Below are 21,363 nucleotides of genomic sequence, written 5' to 3'. Positions count from 1 at the left end.
AAAATTAATGAAGTGTAGAAAGTTGTAACTTTCTTACTACCATGCATTGCATTTCTCTTATATAAAATATAGATATAAGGGTAAATTCTCTAATGATACCGTGATTAGACCAGTTCTGGGCTTAGCCAGTCAGTGGGGCTAAGACCTTTTGATTTATCACATTGACTCAGCATGACTCCAGCACAAACAAATTAGAGCTATATCTTCCACAGAGACAGAATCAGAGAGCTGCTCTGCTCATTTAATAGGGAAATTTTATTGTGCACTCTCTGATACTTTATGGTTGGATGGGCTGCATGTATTTTTCATGAAAACCATTTGTAAACTTCTGTGGAGAATCGCCTAAGGTGCCAGAAACGCTGTTAGATTACTGGACAGATTAAATACAATACATGCAGTACAAACTATACCAGATTCAATCAATTCATTAGCATCTAGGTTACAGTATACGGCAGATTTATAGTTCTCATCTTGACTATTGGTGCAATATCTGTTAATAAAGAGACCATGGTCAGTCATTAGCGGAGGTGAATTCAGTTGCCATTCCAAGACCATCATATAAACTGCTGACCTTTTTGTAACAATGTTCAGTACACATGACCAGAAGAGGCCATGGTGGAAGTGTGTAAGAGAGAATGACAGTGCTGTAATTACATTATATGGAGTGATCCCTTCTGACATTCCAGCCATAAAGCTCCGGAACAAAAAGATAGATGAGAAAAGACAGCACCATGTTCACCACCACGTCTGAAGTTGTCTTCCTTGGTGTAACAGTTTGCCAACATGCAATATTTAATACCTTATTTTATTGAGCTTGATATTTATTTATATTAAAATAAATACTTCAGTGACAACACCTTGTTGTAGTGCTAGCTAATAGCTTATTGAACAGCAAACTCTGAAACTATCATTATTAAACTTTATTGGTTTTAAAAATTCAGTTAATTTCATGATTCTCTCAGCTGTGTAAATTTTGTGTACTGAGAAGATTTTGGTCATGTCAGCCTGGTATCTTTGACCTTTCATCAGAACTAAAGATTATACCACCATAGTTCATCTCCTTCCCTTCCTTGTTTCCACCTTCCTTATTTGCGTGTTTCCTGATTGGTTGCTTTCTACTGACTATGTTCAGCTGTTAGTCATTAGGTTGTGTATTATACCCTTTCTGTTATTAGGTTTTGTGTATTGAGTCTGTCCTTCTCTGTTTATCTTATTTATAAGATTATTACTCATACCTCGCATCCATTACTGGGCCAGTCTGTCTTTAATTGGCCCATACAAAGATGTTATTGGTCTATTTTTGGTCTGTCCTGGTCCACCTTTGTTTAGCTCCTAAAGTCAAAAATGGTCTAATACGCTACATGGCCAAAAGTATTTGGACACCTGACCATCACACCCATATGTGGTTTTCCACAAACTGTTGCCTTTGTATTTGTAAAGGATATCTTTGTATGCTGTAGCATTACAGTTTCCTTCCACTGGAACTAAGAAGCCCAAACCTGTTCCAGCATGTCAGTGCCCCTGTGCACAAAGCCAGGCCCATGAAGACAGGGTTTTCCTAGGTTGGAGTGGAACAACTTTGGGGTCCTGCACAGAGCTTTGACCTCAACCCCACAGAACACCTTTGGGATGAACCGGAACAACAACTACACCCCAGGTCTCCTAACCTGTCATCACTGCCTGACCTCTCTAATGCTCTTCTGGTTGAATGGGCTCCAAAATCTAGTGGAAAGCCTTACCAGAAGAGTGGAGGTTATTATAACAATAAAGGGGGTAAATCTGGAAAGGGATGTTCAAAAAACACATGTGGATGTGATGGACAGGTGCCGACAAACATTTGTCCATATAGTGTATCTCTCAACTTTAGCTTCTTGTTACATGAAAAAATAAAAGTAATTTCCAACTGTGCCTTGACTAATGGAACAAATGAAAACTACATACATTGCCTTGCACTGGAAGCATGCACCTCCTTGAACTTTGCCACAATTTGTACTGTTACAACTTGTAACTAAAATAGACTTAATTGGGATTTTATATCATAGTGCATAATATTGACATGGCAGGGGTGGGAGGGGGATCCAGGAGTTCAATCAGAGTGTGGACTTAAAAAAATATCCCAAACATCTAGTAGAGTAGCTTTCCATTTTAAAAAATGGAATGAATATGGCACAATCATGACTCTGCATAAAGAAGGTCATCCAACAACAGTCTGTGACTGGTGAAGGGTAAATCTAAAGGAGCTGGAGTAATCCAGATTGGAGAAGCTTTTCACAGGACAACTTTACCCCAGACACAATTTGGAGACCAGGCAAACATCTGATGAGACCAAAGTGGAAGTTTTTGGCACTATGTTTGGCAGAAAACCAACACTGTTCATCACACAGAGTAGACCATCCCCACAGTGAAGCATAATGGTGGTAGCATCGTGTTGACCGTTACCATTGGCTGCTTTGCGTAAGTCAACAGAGCATTGTTTTTTAGATGCCAGGTGGAAAGAAGTTGCTGACCGCCATATTACCTGACTACAAATTTAAACTGCTTGTCCTAAGCATCCAGGCTAGTGATTTTGTCCACCCCAATACACACATGCTTTCCTTTCTTTTTGCTTTTTGGCTAATGGGAACTAAGCTATTTTGCATACAGAGTAATTGCAGTCAGTTCTACATGTTGTAGATGTTTTGCTCACATTGTTGGCATGTGTGTTGACTGGTTAATGGTACGGAGATTGTTTGGAAGGCTAATAATACTGGTAGGCCTATACTTAAACATGATTGTCTATTCACATTTTTTAGGGCTTGTCCATCAGTTGCTTTCTGGCAATACCACTGAACCCAAGACAAATGCGACAGGCTACTTGTGCAGTCCTAAATGAAATATCCCACTATGGTCATTAGGTGAGATGTAAGCTTTGAATCATGCTGCGCTCAGTGACAGTATTGAAAGTGAGCAATTCTCTGCAGAGCTGGATAAGTGTGAGAAACAGTATTAAAATCACCACGGGGTTACAGGAGGACAGTCCTCATGCCTACATGGCACAACTCATTCGGAGTTCGGACCAGCTGGGGCTAATTCTGAGTGACACACACTTCTCTCCCAGAGAGACAGTGAGTGATAGAGCATGGACTGGCCCATCTGTGGTGGAGATCAGATTAGACACCACATCGCCTGTCCTCTCTGACACTCCCCATTCATCACCTCCCCCTTCCATATTGGCAGCATGCCAGCACGCCGGTCCTGCCTCCCCTCCCAAACCCTTCCATCAGCTCCCCCGTCTGTGTTTTTCCTCACACACAATCTGCAAAAAAATCCCCCCAAACAGATGACAGGCATGAAGAGAGGCTTATTATTTCTCTCCCCACTGTTAACACCAGGCCAAACTGCTGTTAGCTGTTACTACAGCACCAAACACACACCTCAGCATGCCATTACATCAATAATCCTACTGGGAGGACAATGTGTTTATGGTGTAACTGCAATAGTTGACTTAAATCAATGTCAATTTCAAAAGAAATGCTTAAAATTGCTGAGGAGTATCGGCTAGCTAAAGAAACCCACATACAGATACATGGCAGGTGCTTTTATGCTGAAGAAATGAGAAAGCCTGCATTACTTACGCCACACATGGTGGAACTCCATCCCCCTGAGGAGAACATGGCTCAGACTCTTCCAGAGTGGGACACTCGGCTCCTCCACCCACGTTGAACTGCTGAACGTGGCGAGTGCGTGTGCGCTGACCCTTAGGCCCGTTCAGGTCATAGCATTCTTTTGAGCAGGATGACCATTCAGACCACTCGGTCACTTCACAGTCTTTGGTGATGACACAAGCCTGGTATGTGCCTGGAAGGGTTTCCTGATCACACAGACTGCAGAAGAAGAGAAGAACACAGCGGTTACCACTTGATGAAATTTTCCAGCTGTGTTCTCTACTTAGCAGGCTATACCTCTTTGACACATGAGCTCTTCTGATTGAATAACACTATAATTGTACAGTTGACTTTAAAATATCCAATATATCTTATTATCAATTGTATTATTAGCAGTATAAACATGTGATCATGTGATCTTCATTGGCATCCAAGATTTATTTTGTAATGAAAATTTGAGTTACTTTTTTGTTACTAAGAAAAGTGATGCAGCTGCACTTTAGTCCTTTAGTCTGTCCAGGTCTCTTATCTCCTCTTCTGTACTCTCTGCTCAGACAGATCAGGCTCCAAAGCTTTAACTTTCACAAGAAGCCCAAAGTTGGCTCATAGACTGCTAACTAGGTGAGGCAAATCTCTGTAAAACTGCTGTATACAGTATAGCTTTGTTCCCCCTGTGTACTTTTTGTTTACAATGTCATGTGCCTTTGTTTTTTTTTTTTTTTCTTGTCTCCACCCCTGTGGTCTCATAGGTCTGTTACCTAATGTATGCACCTGTTCTCAGTTTAGTCTTTAATTAGTTTGTTTATTTCTACCCTGTTCCTTCTTCTTTATGTGAAGTCAATTGTTTTGTGCATTATTGAGCCTTGTTTTCCGGTTTATATTTCCATGTTCTGTGTCTGATCTCTTGACCCTAATATATTCTACCATTTATGATTATGGATATTCCTCTCATGACCCAGCCTGTGCTTTGATCTATGCTACAGATTACAATTACGATTACTGGATTTGCCCCAATGAAACAAAAACTGCGTTTACACACCTGAGTCTCTCTACTATATGTTATATAATCACTGATCCTTATCAAACCTATGATGATAGTTCACAGAGGTTTCAGACACACAAAATCATAATGCTGCTTATACTCCGACCCAAATTCGTGACAGGATTTTTTTCTTGCTCAGGTTTTCTTTTTGTAAGGGAAGTTAGATATGCATCAGCCTATGACTTTCATGAATTTTAATTAACAGATATCAAACCTAATTTTCCACAGAATGATTAAAACTGTGTTCCTCTCAGCAGGCCCTAAGAGAATCATGGGCGGCAGAATTTCACTTCCCGCTGTGTTTTAATTATCCGGTTCAAATTTTGGGGTTTGTTGATTTGAAATTTTCAAAGCCCCACGCATTTACAGTTTACTTTTACTTGTACACTCTCTCTTTTTCTTTTTCTCTCTCTTATTTGACTCATACAACAGTTCCACCAAAGTTAGACAACATACTATTGCAGATACACGCAAGTTTCTAATCACAATAAGATAAATGGAAGAGCAGATGAATTTCAGTTAGACTATGAGGATCTTTACTCATAAAGCATTACTGATCATGAATATTACTCATTCATTTTCATTCAGTCAAGTCGGTCATTCCTGATCAGGGTTTTTCCAGGAGCCTATCCTGGAATCGCTGGGCATGAAGTGGCTTACACCCTGGATTGGACACCAGTTCATCACAGGGCACAATCTACAAACACTTTCACAACTAGAGACAATGTAGAGTAGCCAATCCACCTCCAGGCCTATATTAGGAGGTGGGAGGAAACCAGAGAACCTGGAGAGACAATAAACCAAGCTCAGGATCAAAGTGAGGACCCTGGAGCTGTGAGGCAACACTACTTACAATGATGTGAATCATTATTCATAACAGTCAAGACATTAAGAATAACCTTTCACAGCGTTTGAGGTTTTTTTCTGAAGATAAAATGTGTTTCCTTGAATTAATGTTTTTAGCTTAATTTCAAAATGGAATTTTTCAAGCAAGTACAGTAATCAAAATATTTTGCAGTAGAGATGTATACGTTTTCACAACTCTAAAAGAAAATAAGGTGCAAGAAATGTATTCAGTGATAAATAAATCAATCTGACCATATTCTTACTATGGAGGAAGAATGAAGAAATAAAAAGAGAAAGGAACATGCAAAATATTTCAGATCAGAGAAGAAAAACAACCCATTAATCAATATTAGTAGCCAGAAGGAACTAAAACCTACTTTACAACTTTCCATGAACCGTTTTGTGCTACTTAAAAACCAGCCAGAAAAAATACAGAACTGATAAAACTTAAACATGAATTAAGAACATTTTTATTAATACACTGTACAAGAAATTATTGGACACTTAAAAGTCTAATAAGTTGTTCCGCTGGGGGAGCCCTTAAAGGTTTTATGTAGAACCCTACAGTGTCTGGACATCAGAAAGGGGTTCCAGGTAGAACCATTTTGGTAAGCTAGGAAGCCCTAATTGTCCAATGAACCCTTAAAAAAACTTAAATAAACCTTTTTTCTAAGAGTAATCAAAGAGTAAATAACTACTGTATGATAAATAAATCATAACATTATATTATTATTACAGAATTCTGTATTATATAATAATAGTAATAAAATTATAATAAATAACTACTTAATCTTTCATACCATCATGTAGAGAATTACTGTAACCACCCAAAAGCTGATTATTTTCCAATAACAGCACATCCTGTAGTGTTGTCTTCCTCTTACACCACAGCAATTTGCCAATGATTGAATGATCAGTTTATTCAGGAATTATAGTTTTTATCCAGTTATAGTTAAATTTAATGTTGTAGAACACCTGCAAAACAAGTTAGTTCCTGTTATCACTTACATCATAACAGCTATAAACTGCCTCTATTTTTCTCTCTTTGACATTAATAAGAATAAAAAATTGCATTTTGTCATTTTGTCTGTCCTGAAGGCTTTCCCATGTTGAAAAAAAACTTAAGGAACAGCCTTTCCTCTGACTGTTTCAAAGCACTGACACGGGAGACTCCTTCCATAAATGATAAATAAAAAAGTACACATGTATGGTGTACTTCAGAAAAAATAACTTATTACTCTAGAAATGGTATTAGAACAAAATTCCTTAATGCCATTAACATAAACTCGTGATTTTCCTTGCAACCAGACTACTGTCAGAGATGCTGTTAAAGAAAATTAACACCTTTTGACCAATCAGAATCAAGAATAACAACAGCGCTAAGTTAGCTGGTGTGATGTGCACATACAGTATTTGCAAGATTTGTTGAACCATTTTAGACAGGCATAATCTAAGAGATATAAAATGAGTCCACAGCTGGTTTGCCTTGAAAAATCTTGAGTAAGACTAACCTCAGTACTGCTGTGGTCCCATTCTTGTGCACACATGTCACCTCCCTGGTTTGATAACCCACTTGCAGGTCCCAGAACTTTCCACCCTGTCGGTTCAGCCTGTTCCTTGTCCTCTTCTTCTTGATAAGTTCTCGAGTCTCTGGGTCCTTCACCCGGACTCTGTCCCTTACCCGCTCCCCTTTAGCTTTTTTCAGCTCCTTGTTCTTACGCCTTTTGGCTTGTCGTTCTTGCCTTGCTTGATTCCTGTCTTTCTGATTTGGCCTGTCAGGACGATTTTGTTTGTCCTTGCGATTTGGTCTGTCTGGACGTTTTGGTCTGTCTGGGCGATTTGGTCTGTCTGGACGATTTGGCTGGTCCTTACGTTTGGGTCGATCTGGGCGATTTGGCCGGTCCTTACGTTTGGGTCTGTCAGGTCTTCCTGGTCTTTTGGGTCGGTCAGGTCTTTCTGGTCTTTTGGGTTGATCAGGTTGTTCAGGCTGGGCTTCTTCCACTTGCCTGGCCTGGCGTGAAGGGGGCATGGTGCAGTCCCCCCAGAAACCTACCCTGAGGCTGTACATACTCTCTTCACCCTCACATTCTTCTTCATGACAGGTTTGGAACTCGGTAAGATTGGGGCAAGCTGAGCCCCCAAAGAGAGGTGGAGCCAGGACGGATCGGACTCGGTTCTGCAAGCCTATACCACATGTCTTAGAGCATAAGCTCCATGGAGAAAACTCAGAGACAACGCAATCCTGTGGGCATGGGATGAGACAGGCCTGCTCCAGCCTTGGCTTGGGCTCAAAGTATTCACAGATGGCGTCATCTGCGGGTGCACTGTTGCTCTTCTGGACGCAGGCCACCTCACGGGTCTGGATGCCTTCCTCGCCTCGTGTGCACACCGCTGGCCGTGTTACTGCAGGGTTGCGCAGGGAGACAGGAACACACTGGTTCCATGCCCCCAGCTGCCAGTCATACAGCTCCTTGTGCCAGTCACAGACGCGGAAACAGGTCTGTTGGTTATCAGGCCGCTCGCTCTGTGGACAGTTGGTATGAAGAGTAGTCCAGCCCTCAGAGTGGGCACACCACACCGCTCTGCTCTGACTCCCACCTGGACCACACTCGCTGCCCATACACCTGCCCCAGGGCCCTGTGAGAAAGAGCAATATAAGCTGAAATTATGAAAAGTTTAGTGTACAGTCCTAATATCTTTACAGTTTTGTTATTCTTTAGCATCTATATACATAACAAGCCTTAGAAATGCCATTTAACACTATTTTTCATGACAACATAACATGCTGGGACATTACATGATTTATCATTACTCATTTTACTGACTCACATACAACAGTAAGGTACTTCGATGTATTCAAATTATACAAATTATATATGAAGAGACAACAATTTTGTACAGCATTTGAATGGATGAGTCTCTCCTGATTTACAGTAAGCTCCAATAACCTGAATGCTCTTCATTTAAAGAGTTCAATTAACGCTATTGATATGCATGCACTCAAGACAACATACCCACTAGGAACCAAACACACGATCTAACATCAGATAGAATGATCATTTCCTTAAATCAATATTCCACTATTCGCAGGAATGCTATAAAGCACTCAGAGGGAGGTAAGTGTATCAGGGATGATGGACAGTAAATGATTGCCACTGCTGATGGTTTTGGCAGAAAAAAGCTGCATACGCAGAGCAAAGTGAGTAGTGACCAAAAGAGATAGACTGCTTCAGTGACATAGTTGCTTCAGGAAAGTGGGTCAGTGTAAGCTAAAAAAAAAATAGGCCTTTTTCTTAGTCTACCATTCTATCCAGCTTTCTCAAAAAATCACCTCCCCCCTTTCTGGTGCCACAGGGTCTGCAGTCACATTATGTCTGCTGGGTGCATCTGGATTCTGCTTTGAAACAGCTTTTGCAGCTTCAAAGAAAAATCTATTCTGATACTACTGACAATATACCAGCAATTTATTTTTCAGTTTTACAGCATAGTTTCAACATGACTGATTCTCTTTGATGATGGTGTCTTGCCAAGTGCTGGTTATAAAGCCTTTTCTTAAAAATAAAACATCAGTGTAGTTGAGTGGCCTTTGGATGACTCCATGAGACTCCTAACTCAGTACTCATGTACCTACACCATAAAGTGCCTGGGCTGGAGAGTGATTTACCAAGGACCACGGAGGACAGGAGCTCTTTGAAGGCTTGCTTTATGGCCCTACTCGATAAAGGTGAGGCAAGGAAATAAAAATGTCAGCAGAAGAAGCAATGGACAGAATTAGCCTGCAGCTGAAGCCACAGCCGCATGGTCGATAAAGATCAATAGTAACCTCAAGAACCTGGACCAAATGGTAGAGACAGGGCAGGAACATCCACAATCGCCCATATACACTGCTTTATCACTGAGATAAGAAGAAAAATGAGAAAAAAAATAAGCTGGAAGGCATATGTCTCATACTTGATTTCTATTTTTCTCTCCAACAAACTAGACATATGCTGCTGACTACAATAATAGTGTGGCCACCCATTTCCATCTATCTCATTCCCAAAGTAGTTTGCTACATGGTCATTCTGAGAAATTAAGATTTTATTCTTGAGGACAGACATAGAGTTAGAGAGTGAAAGAGGTAAGCACTCTTGGCAAGGCAAAAGTTGATCATCTCAATCAGTTCCCCATCATGGGAGCTGTGTGATGTTTTTGTGTTGTAACACATTAGTTTTTTCCCCCTCAGGAGAGCTGTATCCTTTTCACTTTGAGCCCTAGCAGGTGCCAAGGGTAATTTATGAGGGTGTCACAGGGTGTCATGGTTATCCACAGGCCACAGGACACCAGGGAAGTGAGCACTATAATCAGATGCTGAATTGGGTAGCGCACCTGCCATCCATTGCCAAGAGATGCCAAGAGGGAGGGAAAAACGAGAATGAGAGAGTAGTTAAGGCTGGAGGTGATTCATTCATTGCCTTTTCCCAGTAGTGGCATTGTTGGATTATTAAAAAATTAGTACGAGAGAGAAGAGAATATGACATGACAGAACTGACCAAAGTGCAAAATTCCTTTCACAAAAAGTATATTTTCACATTTTAACCAAAGTCAGCAAAAGAAGAGTAACAAGAGAGTGTAATCACATTCACTATAGGCCATATAACAAATAACACCCCCTCCACCTCCACAACTGCCAAACGTACGTCTCAGAGGTTGCCAAATTTTTCTTGTTTAGAGCCTTTGGGACTGGAGTTTTTAAGTCATGTCTAGACCTGACCTCCCTTTCAATCAGGCACTTGTCTTTACCACTTAAACAAACCTGATGGATAGAAAATGGACAGATAAAGCAGACATTCATTTTCCCTTTTCTCTCAAATGCGATATGATATAGCGTAAAATCAAGAAACAATAAAAATACAGCATTGACTAAAATATACTGTACTGTATTATCAGTAATTTATTTAACAATGGCCAAGTAGGTCAAAATTTCCACCACTAACATCAAATCACAAACTTTTTATAAGCAAGAACTGTGAAAGTGATTTGAAAGAAAAGCTGATAAATAATGTAAAAATAAAGTGATGTTTGGTTACAACTTTGACTAAAATGCCAATGTATATGCAAAGAATAAACTATCCAAGCGAAGTGAAATTCTTAAAATTGTTTCTTTTTTGGTTCAGGGCATCTTTAAGCAGATATGAATTTACTTAGCTTGTGAAAATATTGTTGTAAAATCTACTGTTTTCAAGTTGAGTTTTTGAGCTTTATTTTCCCCACCATGGACCTTGGATTGTATTTTTGGATATTTGCTACCAGTAAAATGTTTCCTGAAAGTGCATCCTGTCTTTTTGTGCCAATGGTAACAATGTATGTTTGCTGACGGATTTACAACCCTGTGTTAATGAAATAAGCATCACTTATTTATTCAGTATTATTAGTTTTTTTTGTCCAGTGATGGCCTGCCATTTGCACACCTGTATAAGCTATATGATTTTCATACCCAGAGCAAAAACCTCAAAAATAGCTCTCGAGAGTATTTTGTGTAATCCTACTATTAATCCAGTAACTAACAATCATTCAGAAGTCACCATTTTCAATTCTCTTTCAATTTCTTTGAACACAGTGCTTTTCTGTCTCCCATATAAACAGCAAGTCAATTACAATCTCCACCATGTATTCTGTTTAATCATCCAATGCACTTCAAAGGCCTGTGTAAATTGGAAGAAAGGTCATCAGTTGAGGATGGTAAGTAATTACCAAGAGTTGTGCCAGCCTGTGTCTTATTCACAGATAAGATTTTTTTCATCTGCTTAGCAGCTATCAGAAACCAGCCTCCCACTGCTGACAGCCACAGGGTCAGAGATTTCCGTAGTGTATTGTTCCTGCATGCCAGGAAAAAAGATCTGTGCAAAATCATTTCCAAATTGGTAATGAGATTTCTTTCCCTCTGCATCCGCTCTTCTCTGTCCATGTCCGAGTGAATGTGCATGATAGGAAGAGCCACACAGATTTAGGAGCTTATGGCACATGGTTCATAGGTGTTACAAGGCTCCCACATGGGAAGACCTGGCTGGCATGTCTGAATATCTGTCATCTGTACACCTGAAAAATAAGCATCCTACAGGGCTGTATCACACTAGTCTTCCCCTGCCAAAAGTCTCCCTACAGTCTGTTCTACTTATCATAGTGTGTCTTTTTTCAGTCCCATTGTGAAGAGCAGTAAAAATCTTTTCATGGTTAACATTTTCACAGACAGACATGGAGGCTGCTTTTCATTTGGCAATGGCTTTGTATAATTTCTTTCAGGAAGCTGCTGCTAAAACAGACAGCATGAGCCAGAGAGCAAAATGAAACCATTCAAGTACAAGGCCAAGTCGTCTGACCAGCGATATCTAGATATACCATCCATCATCGTCTCATCCTCATCTCAAATGAGAAGGCAAGTCTTTCATAAAACAAATCGGCTTTCCTATTTTAAGAGTACACACCACACGCTGAGGTTAGCATGCAGTGCTTTCTGGCTCATACGAAGTGACCCATGCTGCACTGATTTTCAGCCATGGAGATCAAACAGCTTGGGGGTAATGATAGAGATCTGAGGGTTTCTTTTCTGGAGCCCCCTGTAGGTATCCTTCACAGAAGCAGAAAGGTAAAAAACCTCCACAGAAATGCCTCTTCAAAGCACTTTTTCTGATTCCTTTGTGGTTGGCCAAATTTTCTTGTCAGCATGCAGTGAACGAGGCATATTGGAGAGGTAAGTAAGGAAGTGAAGGATTGATCTGCCACTATCTTCCACATGGAGTTCCACAGAAACAGAGATTTGTCAGTGTTCTTTTTTGTTAAGGAGGACATCATAATTCTCATGAACAAGAAATGTGCTGCAATCTCAGATTTACATTTATCTTTACTAAGCAGAGGGGTTTCATCCCTTTTGCGAAGGGGCATTATATGCCTCATTTGGGATGTCGTGCAACATCAAAAAAGGCTCATGCTCCCCAACACACAGTGCATTCCTTGCAGGCATTCTTTTCAGCCTCATTAAACTACAGGGGTGGATAAGGCACAGACATCTTTATGTGCTGGGACTTAAAAGCGATGTAGAATCCAATCTGATCAAATGGCTAAGCAGTTGAAAGTTACAGGCTTTCCTCATGGGCTCAGACATAGTTCTATGACAGCCCTTAGATCTGATCTGACAACTTTCTAGCCCTAGCACATAATCTGAACCACTGATTTACCGACTGTCCATTATAAGGGGCCATTTAAAGACAACCTGAACTTAAAACTTACCAGTTTTATCTCATTAGTTTGTGTCAATATTCATCCTTGTTCTCACAATTCATTAGTACCCCAGCCCTACATTAACAATAGCAAGAGACAAGTCACTGGTACTTTGTTTCTTGTTTGCATGTAGCATTACTGTTGTTAATTTTTATGTTCCTAAGAGAAATGGTAGTAGCCAAACTGCAAATGCTCCTAACTAGATACTACAAATTCAGTAATGCATATTTAATGAGAGGTCATAAATGACAGGATAAGAAGAAACCATGGTTCTAAGTTTTTTCTTTTAATTTTGTGCATCAAACAGTAAATCGGAACTAATTACAGGACCGAAATAAAATTGTGAGTGCAGAACTGAAGAAACGTCAGACTACGCGCTCCATAACATTGGTCTGAGGAATCATTCAAGCCAATCGTTTGTCACTTTATTGTGGCATACCTTGTCCACCTAGAATTTAGAAAATCTCAATTCAGATGTCGCTTGTCGCAGCTCTGTTTCACACATGTACATAGAAAATTTATATTAACAAAACATAGGAGTAAACTTCCTTAAACTTCCTGCTTATTATTTAGCTATTTATCTTAAAGCATATTATTCAGTAACTGCTATAAAATAATTTAGTAACTACAATGAAACTAAACAGGAAAGGTATTGTAGACATGAACATGGGAACTGCTAGTACTGACCAATCAATAGATCCTGAAACAGTTAAAGTTTTTATTAAATTTTTGTAATGGTCAATCAAAATGCCAGAACATTTTCCTATCTCTCATATCTTGTGTTTTTTTCACCTCATCACCATGCAGGAGTAGGCAGACAGGCAGACATCTAAGCCAACACAGGTTATATTTAGTGTTATGATTCACTGAATTTGACATTTGAAAAGAACAAAACAGCATTTCTTAGCATTTTGGATTGATTTGGTGCATTAAAATAGCGAAACGATATGAAAGTATTCATACTGGGAGCTCAAAGTCTATTACACTTCAACACACAAACAAATGTACACCTACTCTAATGCAGCACCCTTGGGGAAATGATTTTAGGAGCATTACAAATCAGACTAACAATTTCAACAACTCAAAAGTGAGAAAAAATGTGTAAGTACTCAGCAAGTATCCAGAAAGGCTTTGCAGTTCAAACAGACCAGCTACAGCAGCAAGGGACTAAGAGAGCTAAAATGATCTAATTTTGCAATCTATCTTTTGAACAAATTAATGGTAGGAATCGGTCTGTCCTTGTGTTTTGTCTTTGTGAGTAAGATAACCAAAGGAGTCACTAAAAAGGGCAATAACAATCACTAAATGCATGAGTTCACAGATGCCAACAATTAGCTACTATAATTTTGACTAGAGGAAAGAATGCTGTCCTTCCAACCCAAAGAGCATGGCCACTTATGGTCTTTGATTTTTAGCCACTGACAACTATGGCTTTGTCGGGTTTCAAATTCAATTTAGTTTATAGCGCTCTTAACACTAAGCATTGTAACAAACCAGAAAGCCAGATGTAGATTTATATTTAGATCCTTAATGAATAAGCCAGAGGCAACAGTTTCAAGGAAAAACATCCTGACATGACATGAGGAAGAAAGCTTGAGAGGAACCAGACTCAAAAGGGAACCCATCCTTTTATGAGTGACACTGGTTAGTTGGATTATTAATCATTACTCTTCTACAACTGTATACTGTAAAGTCAAACAGTACTAAGTGTGTTGAAAGATGTTCAGTATGAGCATATTGTGAATATGAGTCCTGGGATGATCACAGGTCAGTCTTTATGATTACACCAGGTACAAATCTGCAGTATCCAGCTGAGACTTTCCACTCGAGTACAATCCACTGAAGCAATGCTAACAACATTTTTTCAATGAAACTGAATGTGAAGCCATGCTTCTTGTTCTGTCCTAAAGCAATTACATGTGTTCAGAAAATGCACACATGTTCACAAAAATATGAACAGACAAAAGTGATTCTATTCCTTCAAACCGCTAACTAGTTTTTCAGCCAAAAGAGAAACAGAGGACTGAATTTTGCCTGAAGTCTGTGCACTGCTGTTATTAGAAGAAGACAGCACTGCACTGTACAAACACAGAGAGAAAGAGAGAGAGAGAGAAAAAGAGGGAGAAAACAGACCTTCGCCAAAACATGGAGGGGAGTGACGAGGCACCCAGTGACAGCTTGAGCCACTCGCGCACAAAGCACAAAGCACATGCTGTTTAGCCCTAGCTTTGTGAAGACAGACACACAAAATCCTTTGTCCTTTATTCTTCCCTCACCAATTTTAGAAATGTTCTTTCTTCGCTTCGAACTGTAGCTCTCTTGCTACCCTGTGTGCATACAAATCTTCGGCTGCTGAGTCTCCATTTATTCTGACACAGAAGAATAAATCAAGTCTAATCGCAGCACTATTAACACTATAGCCAAAGACTAATTAGGAAGAAAGGGAGGGTGGAGGATATAAAAGAGCCAACACAGCTCCAAGGACAAAACAGTCCAAACATGCAATCACAGGCAATCTTTTGGCACTCTGCCAAGGTTCCGCCTGCTGCTGTCTTTGAGCTGCTGTGTTGATCGCATGTAGCAGGTTCACCACTCATTCAATTAAGCAACAATTTCTTGATCTTTAAGTTTACTCAGAGAGTTAAACTGAATGGAGATGTGGCGCACCTGCAGTATGTAGTGAAAACAGAGTTTTAGACACCTCCACACACTGGGTCAAGTTTAGCTTCAACTCTGGCATGTGTGCACTATACTCAGGGGCAGCTTGTATAAATGGGTGGCCTGCCTTTCTAAGACATGCATATAAGATTTCATTTTTGGCATCTACACAGATTGTTTACTCTTATCAAATGTCTACATCTGCCTTTTATTATTATTATTATGCCATCTATGAGAGGTTCTGATATAATCCACTGCTCAATTCTATAGTTTTATCATTGAGCTATTGATAGCCCACCCATCTAATATCACAACCAGCCATCATTGACTAAACTTATGGCTTCAGGGATGGACTGATGATCAGTCATAAAGGATGGGTCACAGTAGGAGTCACAGTCAACAATGCAGCACGCCTCGAGACATCTGAACAAACTCCTCGGTTATATATATATCATCCTAGCAGGGAGGCAAACAAATGCAGACATAAAGAAAGAGGGAGGGAATGAGGAGTGAAGCTGATACTTGCAGGGAATCTGCCCTTTGGAAAAAAAATGAGACATTAGTCAGAGAAGGAAGCAGGGGGCGGAAGAGCTGACATCATGATGATGTGTATGAGTGTGTGTTTTTTTGTGTGTAAGAAAGAAATTCAGACAAAACAGTTTTGTCACTTGAAGTGACACATCTCACATCTCTTAATGGGAGTTCTTGCTGTCTTGATGATGCGCTGGCAATACTGTAACGAAATAAAGCTTAGAGGATCGAACAGAGCAAAAGAAAGAGAGACACAGCATGGGGTCTGTCGGTTCAGTGGTCTGCATGGTGCACAAACAGCGGGTTTACAGGCTCCATGCTGCTGTTCTGATTAACATCCCGTTCACATCACTCCAGCATATGCTTTGATCTACTGCGACCGGTGTCTTTTCTCCTCTACCACGTTCTACAGACGGTGTTGTGATTTGTCTCATATGTTGCAGCATTAAAATAGAATCAATCCAAGAATGTGAAAAAAGACTAATTATACTTAAACACTGCATGGAGTCACTGAAATCTGCGGTAAACAAAATGATTAAGTGTTTCCCTTAACTCTCTTAACTTTTATGCCTGTGTGGCTTTATGATTATAATGATTGAGTGTCTTAAGGGTGTTTATCTGGCTACATGACACCTACATACAAACAACTAACAGAAACATAAATTAACATGTACAAAGCTCACTCAATAAACATAACACTATACTGAATTACATGTGAATATCATATTGACTAGCTCAGGGCACTTTTGGCATGTTTGAGTCAAATAATAGTGAATTCATTCATTCATTCATTCATTTATCTTCAGTAACAACTTTATCCCGGTCAGGGTTGGTGGATCTGGAGCCTATCCCAGGAACACTAGGCAGGAATATACACTGCATGGAACACCAGTCCATCACATGGCAACATGCACTCACACATTAACAACTAGGAGCAATTTAGTGTTACCAACCCAGGCATGGTTTTGAGATGTGGGAGTAAATCAGAGAACATGGAGAAAACCCACACGGACATAGAAACTCAACTCAAACAGTAACCCGAGCTCAGGATTGAACCAGAGAATCTGGAGCTCTGAGGAAGTAATGCAGCCAAGTGAAAAAAAATGCTCTCTTCTGAGCTCTGTGTGGAACGTTGATGCTGTATAACACTGTTACATAGTGAAGGTTTCAACACTGACATTTAAACTGTAATAACACAATTATGTTTATAATTATATATGTATGTATGTTCAGTGAGTTTTCTAATTCTATTTGTAATATTTTTATACTTATGGCAAAGTCATGACAGAGTTATTGGTTAATTGATTGATTGAGTGAGTGAGTGAGTGAGTGAGTGATTGATGAGTAGATTCCACAATTTGAATCATCCATAAAAAAGTCAATTATTAGCAAATCCTTAATACCCTCTTGGCATTAGCATGGATGCTATTTAAGCACATTCTGTGTATTTGCTAATTCTATGCTAACTGCTAGTTTTAACCCTATTACTTTCAATCCTATACATCATTTCAGTGCAAAACACAGCCATTGAAAAAGGTTTTTAAAAGGTTAATTTTTAAAAGTTACAAGAGCTTTGACATACCAGAAGTACACTGAGCTACAAAGTCATTTGTTATGAATTTCTAGTGTAAGTTAGCCTGGAAAATGTAATAACACAACACAAAGTCAACAAAATCTCAAACATCTATGTCAGTTTCCATGGGGGTTATGTCAGCAGTCATCAGAAGTGACAAAAGCTGTAATTATAACTTCTGATACCTTTTTTAAATAAGGCTTTAAATATATTTCTGTAGGTTTAATTAATTTGTCAAGAAGGTCTTATGCATGTACCCTGTAGCCCTATGATATGGTAGTCATATGGTATATTAGCGTATATTACTGGTAGTTAATTAACTTTTATGGAACAGCAAGCAATTTGCATAACACATCAGGTTTCAGACTAGAAGTAAAAGAGCCGTGTAGTATAATCATGTGGTGGGAGAGAAAGCCACTTTATCAAGTCTAAACTGAAATCCCTGAAAAGCCCTGGCTGTAGCTAAACCTCAAATAACAAAACTGTCTGGCACACTGTGCATTGTGTAGTCCTCAGCTCTTTATCTCTCTTGGTTTCTCCATCCTTTTTAGGAGGAAGCACACTGTCTTTGTGTAATGCTGAATTTAAAGCTAGTGTAGGAGAGCCTGTCCATCAGCACATCTTTCTTTAAAAGATCACGCTTAGAGCTATAAACCCCCTCTTAGCTCAGAGACATAGCAAAAAAAAAAAAACAGGATGGCCCTGAGTTTGTAAAGCCTTAAATGATCATTTGGATTGTCCAGCAAACGGTCTATAGATTGACAACAACCTGTCCTGGGACTGTCATCAACCAGCCTATCAACTAATGCTGACTGAACAACATGTCAGCAGTTTATGGTTGTTGATGTTTCGGAGATAATCTATACACACTCTATAGACTATCACATTTTGTAGACCTTCACTTTATTACGATGCTCAGGTTTATGACTGCTGATGTTTAGTAGATAATCTATAGACTTTCACAATTTCAAATTCTGTCCATGTTGACTCTATTGAAACATTGAAAGATAGATAAGCATTATTTGTCATGTTGATAATCACTTAATATGCTGCTTTAATGATGGTCTATATACAGTATGCGTCTGTAGCATATATATTTGAATCTGTAGTGACAGAACAACCAGAATATTTGTGGCTACCAAGCATGATCAGACAGTTGACAGGATAGAGGTAAACATATTTAATAAAACTATTAGAAAGTCTAGCAAATTATTTAATTTGTTAGATTATTTTATTATTTTATTTTTGCATTAATTATTTATTACATTTAGCAAAACGTACCATACTTTTAAAAGAAATGAGAGTACAAGATATGATTTGATATAAAGCATTCATTAGAATCAATTTTTTTTTCTTTTTCAAACTTTTCCAAAAGGTTTTCCTTTTTTTTCTTATAAATCTTCTCAAGGAACTAGTGCCAGAAGAAGAAAGAAGAAAAAGATGAAGATCTTGGAAGCACTGAATCCAGTGGTAATGATAATGACAGCCATGATGGGACTAATGATGCTGATGATGGTGGTCCTGGTGATGATGATAATGATGATGCTGATGATGATGATGATGATAGGGCTGTTGATGTTGATAATAATGATTACGTCATTTGTGCCATTAAACCAATTACATCCAACTGGCAACAAAAGCATGTACATGACATAAATCCTAATCTTAAACACATTGAAGCATCAGAACTGAACTCAGCAGCTGAATCCAAAACAATCCATATATGAGCAATCCACAGATGATTCTGAGAGAACGGGAGGACCTAAAAAGAGAGCTGCCAGTGTTTGATGATTTGAACAGATTAAGGCGGATTTACATAAATGACGAAAGTGGAATGGTTAAACAGCATGCTAAGCAACATGTTCAGAGCTCCACATGATCTGCTGTATTTCGCCAGCAAGAAGCAGGGAGCCATTATGGCAGCTCAGAGAGCCAAGCAAGAAAGATATGAGCCAGGTTTGAATGCTGGCAGTCACAAGCATTAAAATCAGTGAGAGAGGTTAAACAAGAAGATCAAAGTGGTTCCAAAATAAATGGATACTGTAGATAAATAGCAACTTGTACTTTAAAAAAATCAGCATTTTATCTGAACAGTATACTCTTTTGCATTGACAAATAAGTTATTTAAAGGCATGCATGGTATAACTTTCATAATCAGCGGCTCATATACAAAAGAAACAGCAAGCATTGTTTTAATGTCCAAATCCATACTCTGTTTGTACTATGAGGTCAATATCTGTCCAGTGAATAGTGATATCCTTTCTCCCAATATCATTAAATGTAATACTGACTCACACATGGTACAGAATAGTATGCTGAAATGTCTGCAACTCCCTGATAGAACCATTTGCAATATGGTAGCAGTTCTGACTAATGGCTGAAACAACCCAATAGACATGGTCCATGAGTGCTAGATTTATCAAACTCTTACCACAAGCATAAAACGGGAGCCAAATACTGCATCTGCTGCTAGTGGCTATGATTCAGTATGTATAAGATCACAGGCACGGGCACAACCAGAAAATAGAGTCCACATGTTCGTGATTTTCACAGACTGAGATATTACCCAAAGCCTGACTGTTACTCTACAACAAATGGAGATCAAATGATGGAATCCTGAAAATCCAGTTAAGCAACAAACTCTGATTTCTATGCTGTTTAATAACCCAATACCAGTGGGGAAAATGGAATTAGTCATGCTTGAAGGGAGGATCTCATGTGAGAATAAAAAAAAATTGTGAAAGAAAACACATCCTCTTCCTAACAACCTTGAAATGACCCATTACCGTCCTACCAAGCATTGTGTGGTGCATGTCCGTTAAAATACATATATGGCAGGGCACTAATTCTTAAAAATGAGTATGTTTGGTTAAGATGGTTTTAGATTTACCAGTGATAAAAGTGATTGCTTGCCTGATTTCATTTATTTTAGCCCCTGTATCACTTATTGGTCGCCAGTGTAAACACTCTGTCTGCATTCTGTCTGTCAGTATGATGTTGTGTGTATGTGTGTGTGGATACATTACTGTGTCTCTACCGCTGCTGTGATAAATCAAGAGGGAATTTTTGGATAAAACCCTCTGTGGAAAGCTATTTCATAGCAGCATCATGCCACACTGGTCTTTTAATATAAATGGAACTGTTTCCATAATATCGGTAATATAATATATAATAATGTTATATATCCCTCACAGTTATCCACATTTATCAGGCAGAAATTCCCATCAGATTTACAAAAGTCTTGGTAATGCAAATTACCAAGTGCGTTCATAGCACAGCTGATTTACATTTAGCTACGCACAAAAAAACTCGATAAAAGGCAAAGCTCACAGAGCTGAAAATGACAAGTAATCAGTAAAAGAGCACTCATTAAGTGTGGCATGTGCTAAATCTTCCAGTAATGCAGCTTAGCCATTGCAGCATGTCACTACCATAGACACACATTCACTCTTCCTGCTTTTATATGGTGCTATTTCTTTTGTCCTAATCGAATAGTTTAGGACAAGACATATAGCACTAGTATTATTTGGACATGTGAGTCTGCTTATAAGAAATAACAGTAGTATTATCTGAGTCTACTTATAACTAAATTTATACAAATTCAGGAACTCTCTTAGGATACAGAATTTGTACTTCCTCAGTGGATTTTCATGAATACTGTATTTCATGTGAAAATGCTCCTGAATACCATTTACAAATAAATTCATTTGCTTTAAGCTTGATAAATGAGGCTCATTCTTATCATAATTTAGCAACGGATGTAACATAGACTCAGGCCATCCTATAAGTTTATAGAAATATAAGCAATAATT

At 39.0% G+C, this 21,363-nt stretch overlaps 1 protein-coding gene across 1 annotated transcript in view; it reads right to left on the bottom strand.

Annotated features, from left to right (window-relative positions):
- thsd7aa (thrombospondin, type I, domain containing 7Aa) overlaps positions 1 to 21,363 on the bottom strand; it is a 102,319-nt gene that overhangs the window by 56,261 nt on the left and 24,695 nt on the right. The window contains exons 2-3 of the mRNA XM_026942292.3: positions 7,044 to 8,169; positions 3,615 to 3,863 (exon numbers count right to left, since the gene is read on the bottom strand). Coding sequence (XP_026798093.3) covers positions 3,615 to 3,863; positions 7,044 to 8,169 — 1,375 coding nt within the window. The remainder of the gene's footprint in view (positions 1 to 3,614; positions 3,864 to 7,043; positions 8,170 to 21,363) is intronic.

The sequence above is a fragment of the Pangasianodon hypophthalmus genome, chromosome 29 (genome assembly GCF_027358585.1).
Source record: "Pangasianodon hypophthalmus isolate fPanHyp1 chromosome 29, fPanHyp1.pri, whole genome shotgun sequence".
Taxonomy (NCBI): domain Eukaryota; kingdom Metazoa; phylum Chordata; class Actinopteri; order Siluriformes; family Pangasiidae; genus Pangasianodon; species Pangasianodon hypophthalmus.
Note: the sequence above shows the minus strand (reverse complement) of the source record. Positions and strands in the feature narration are given on the sequence as shown.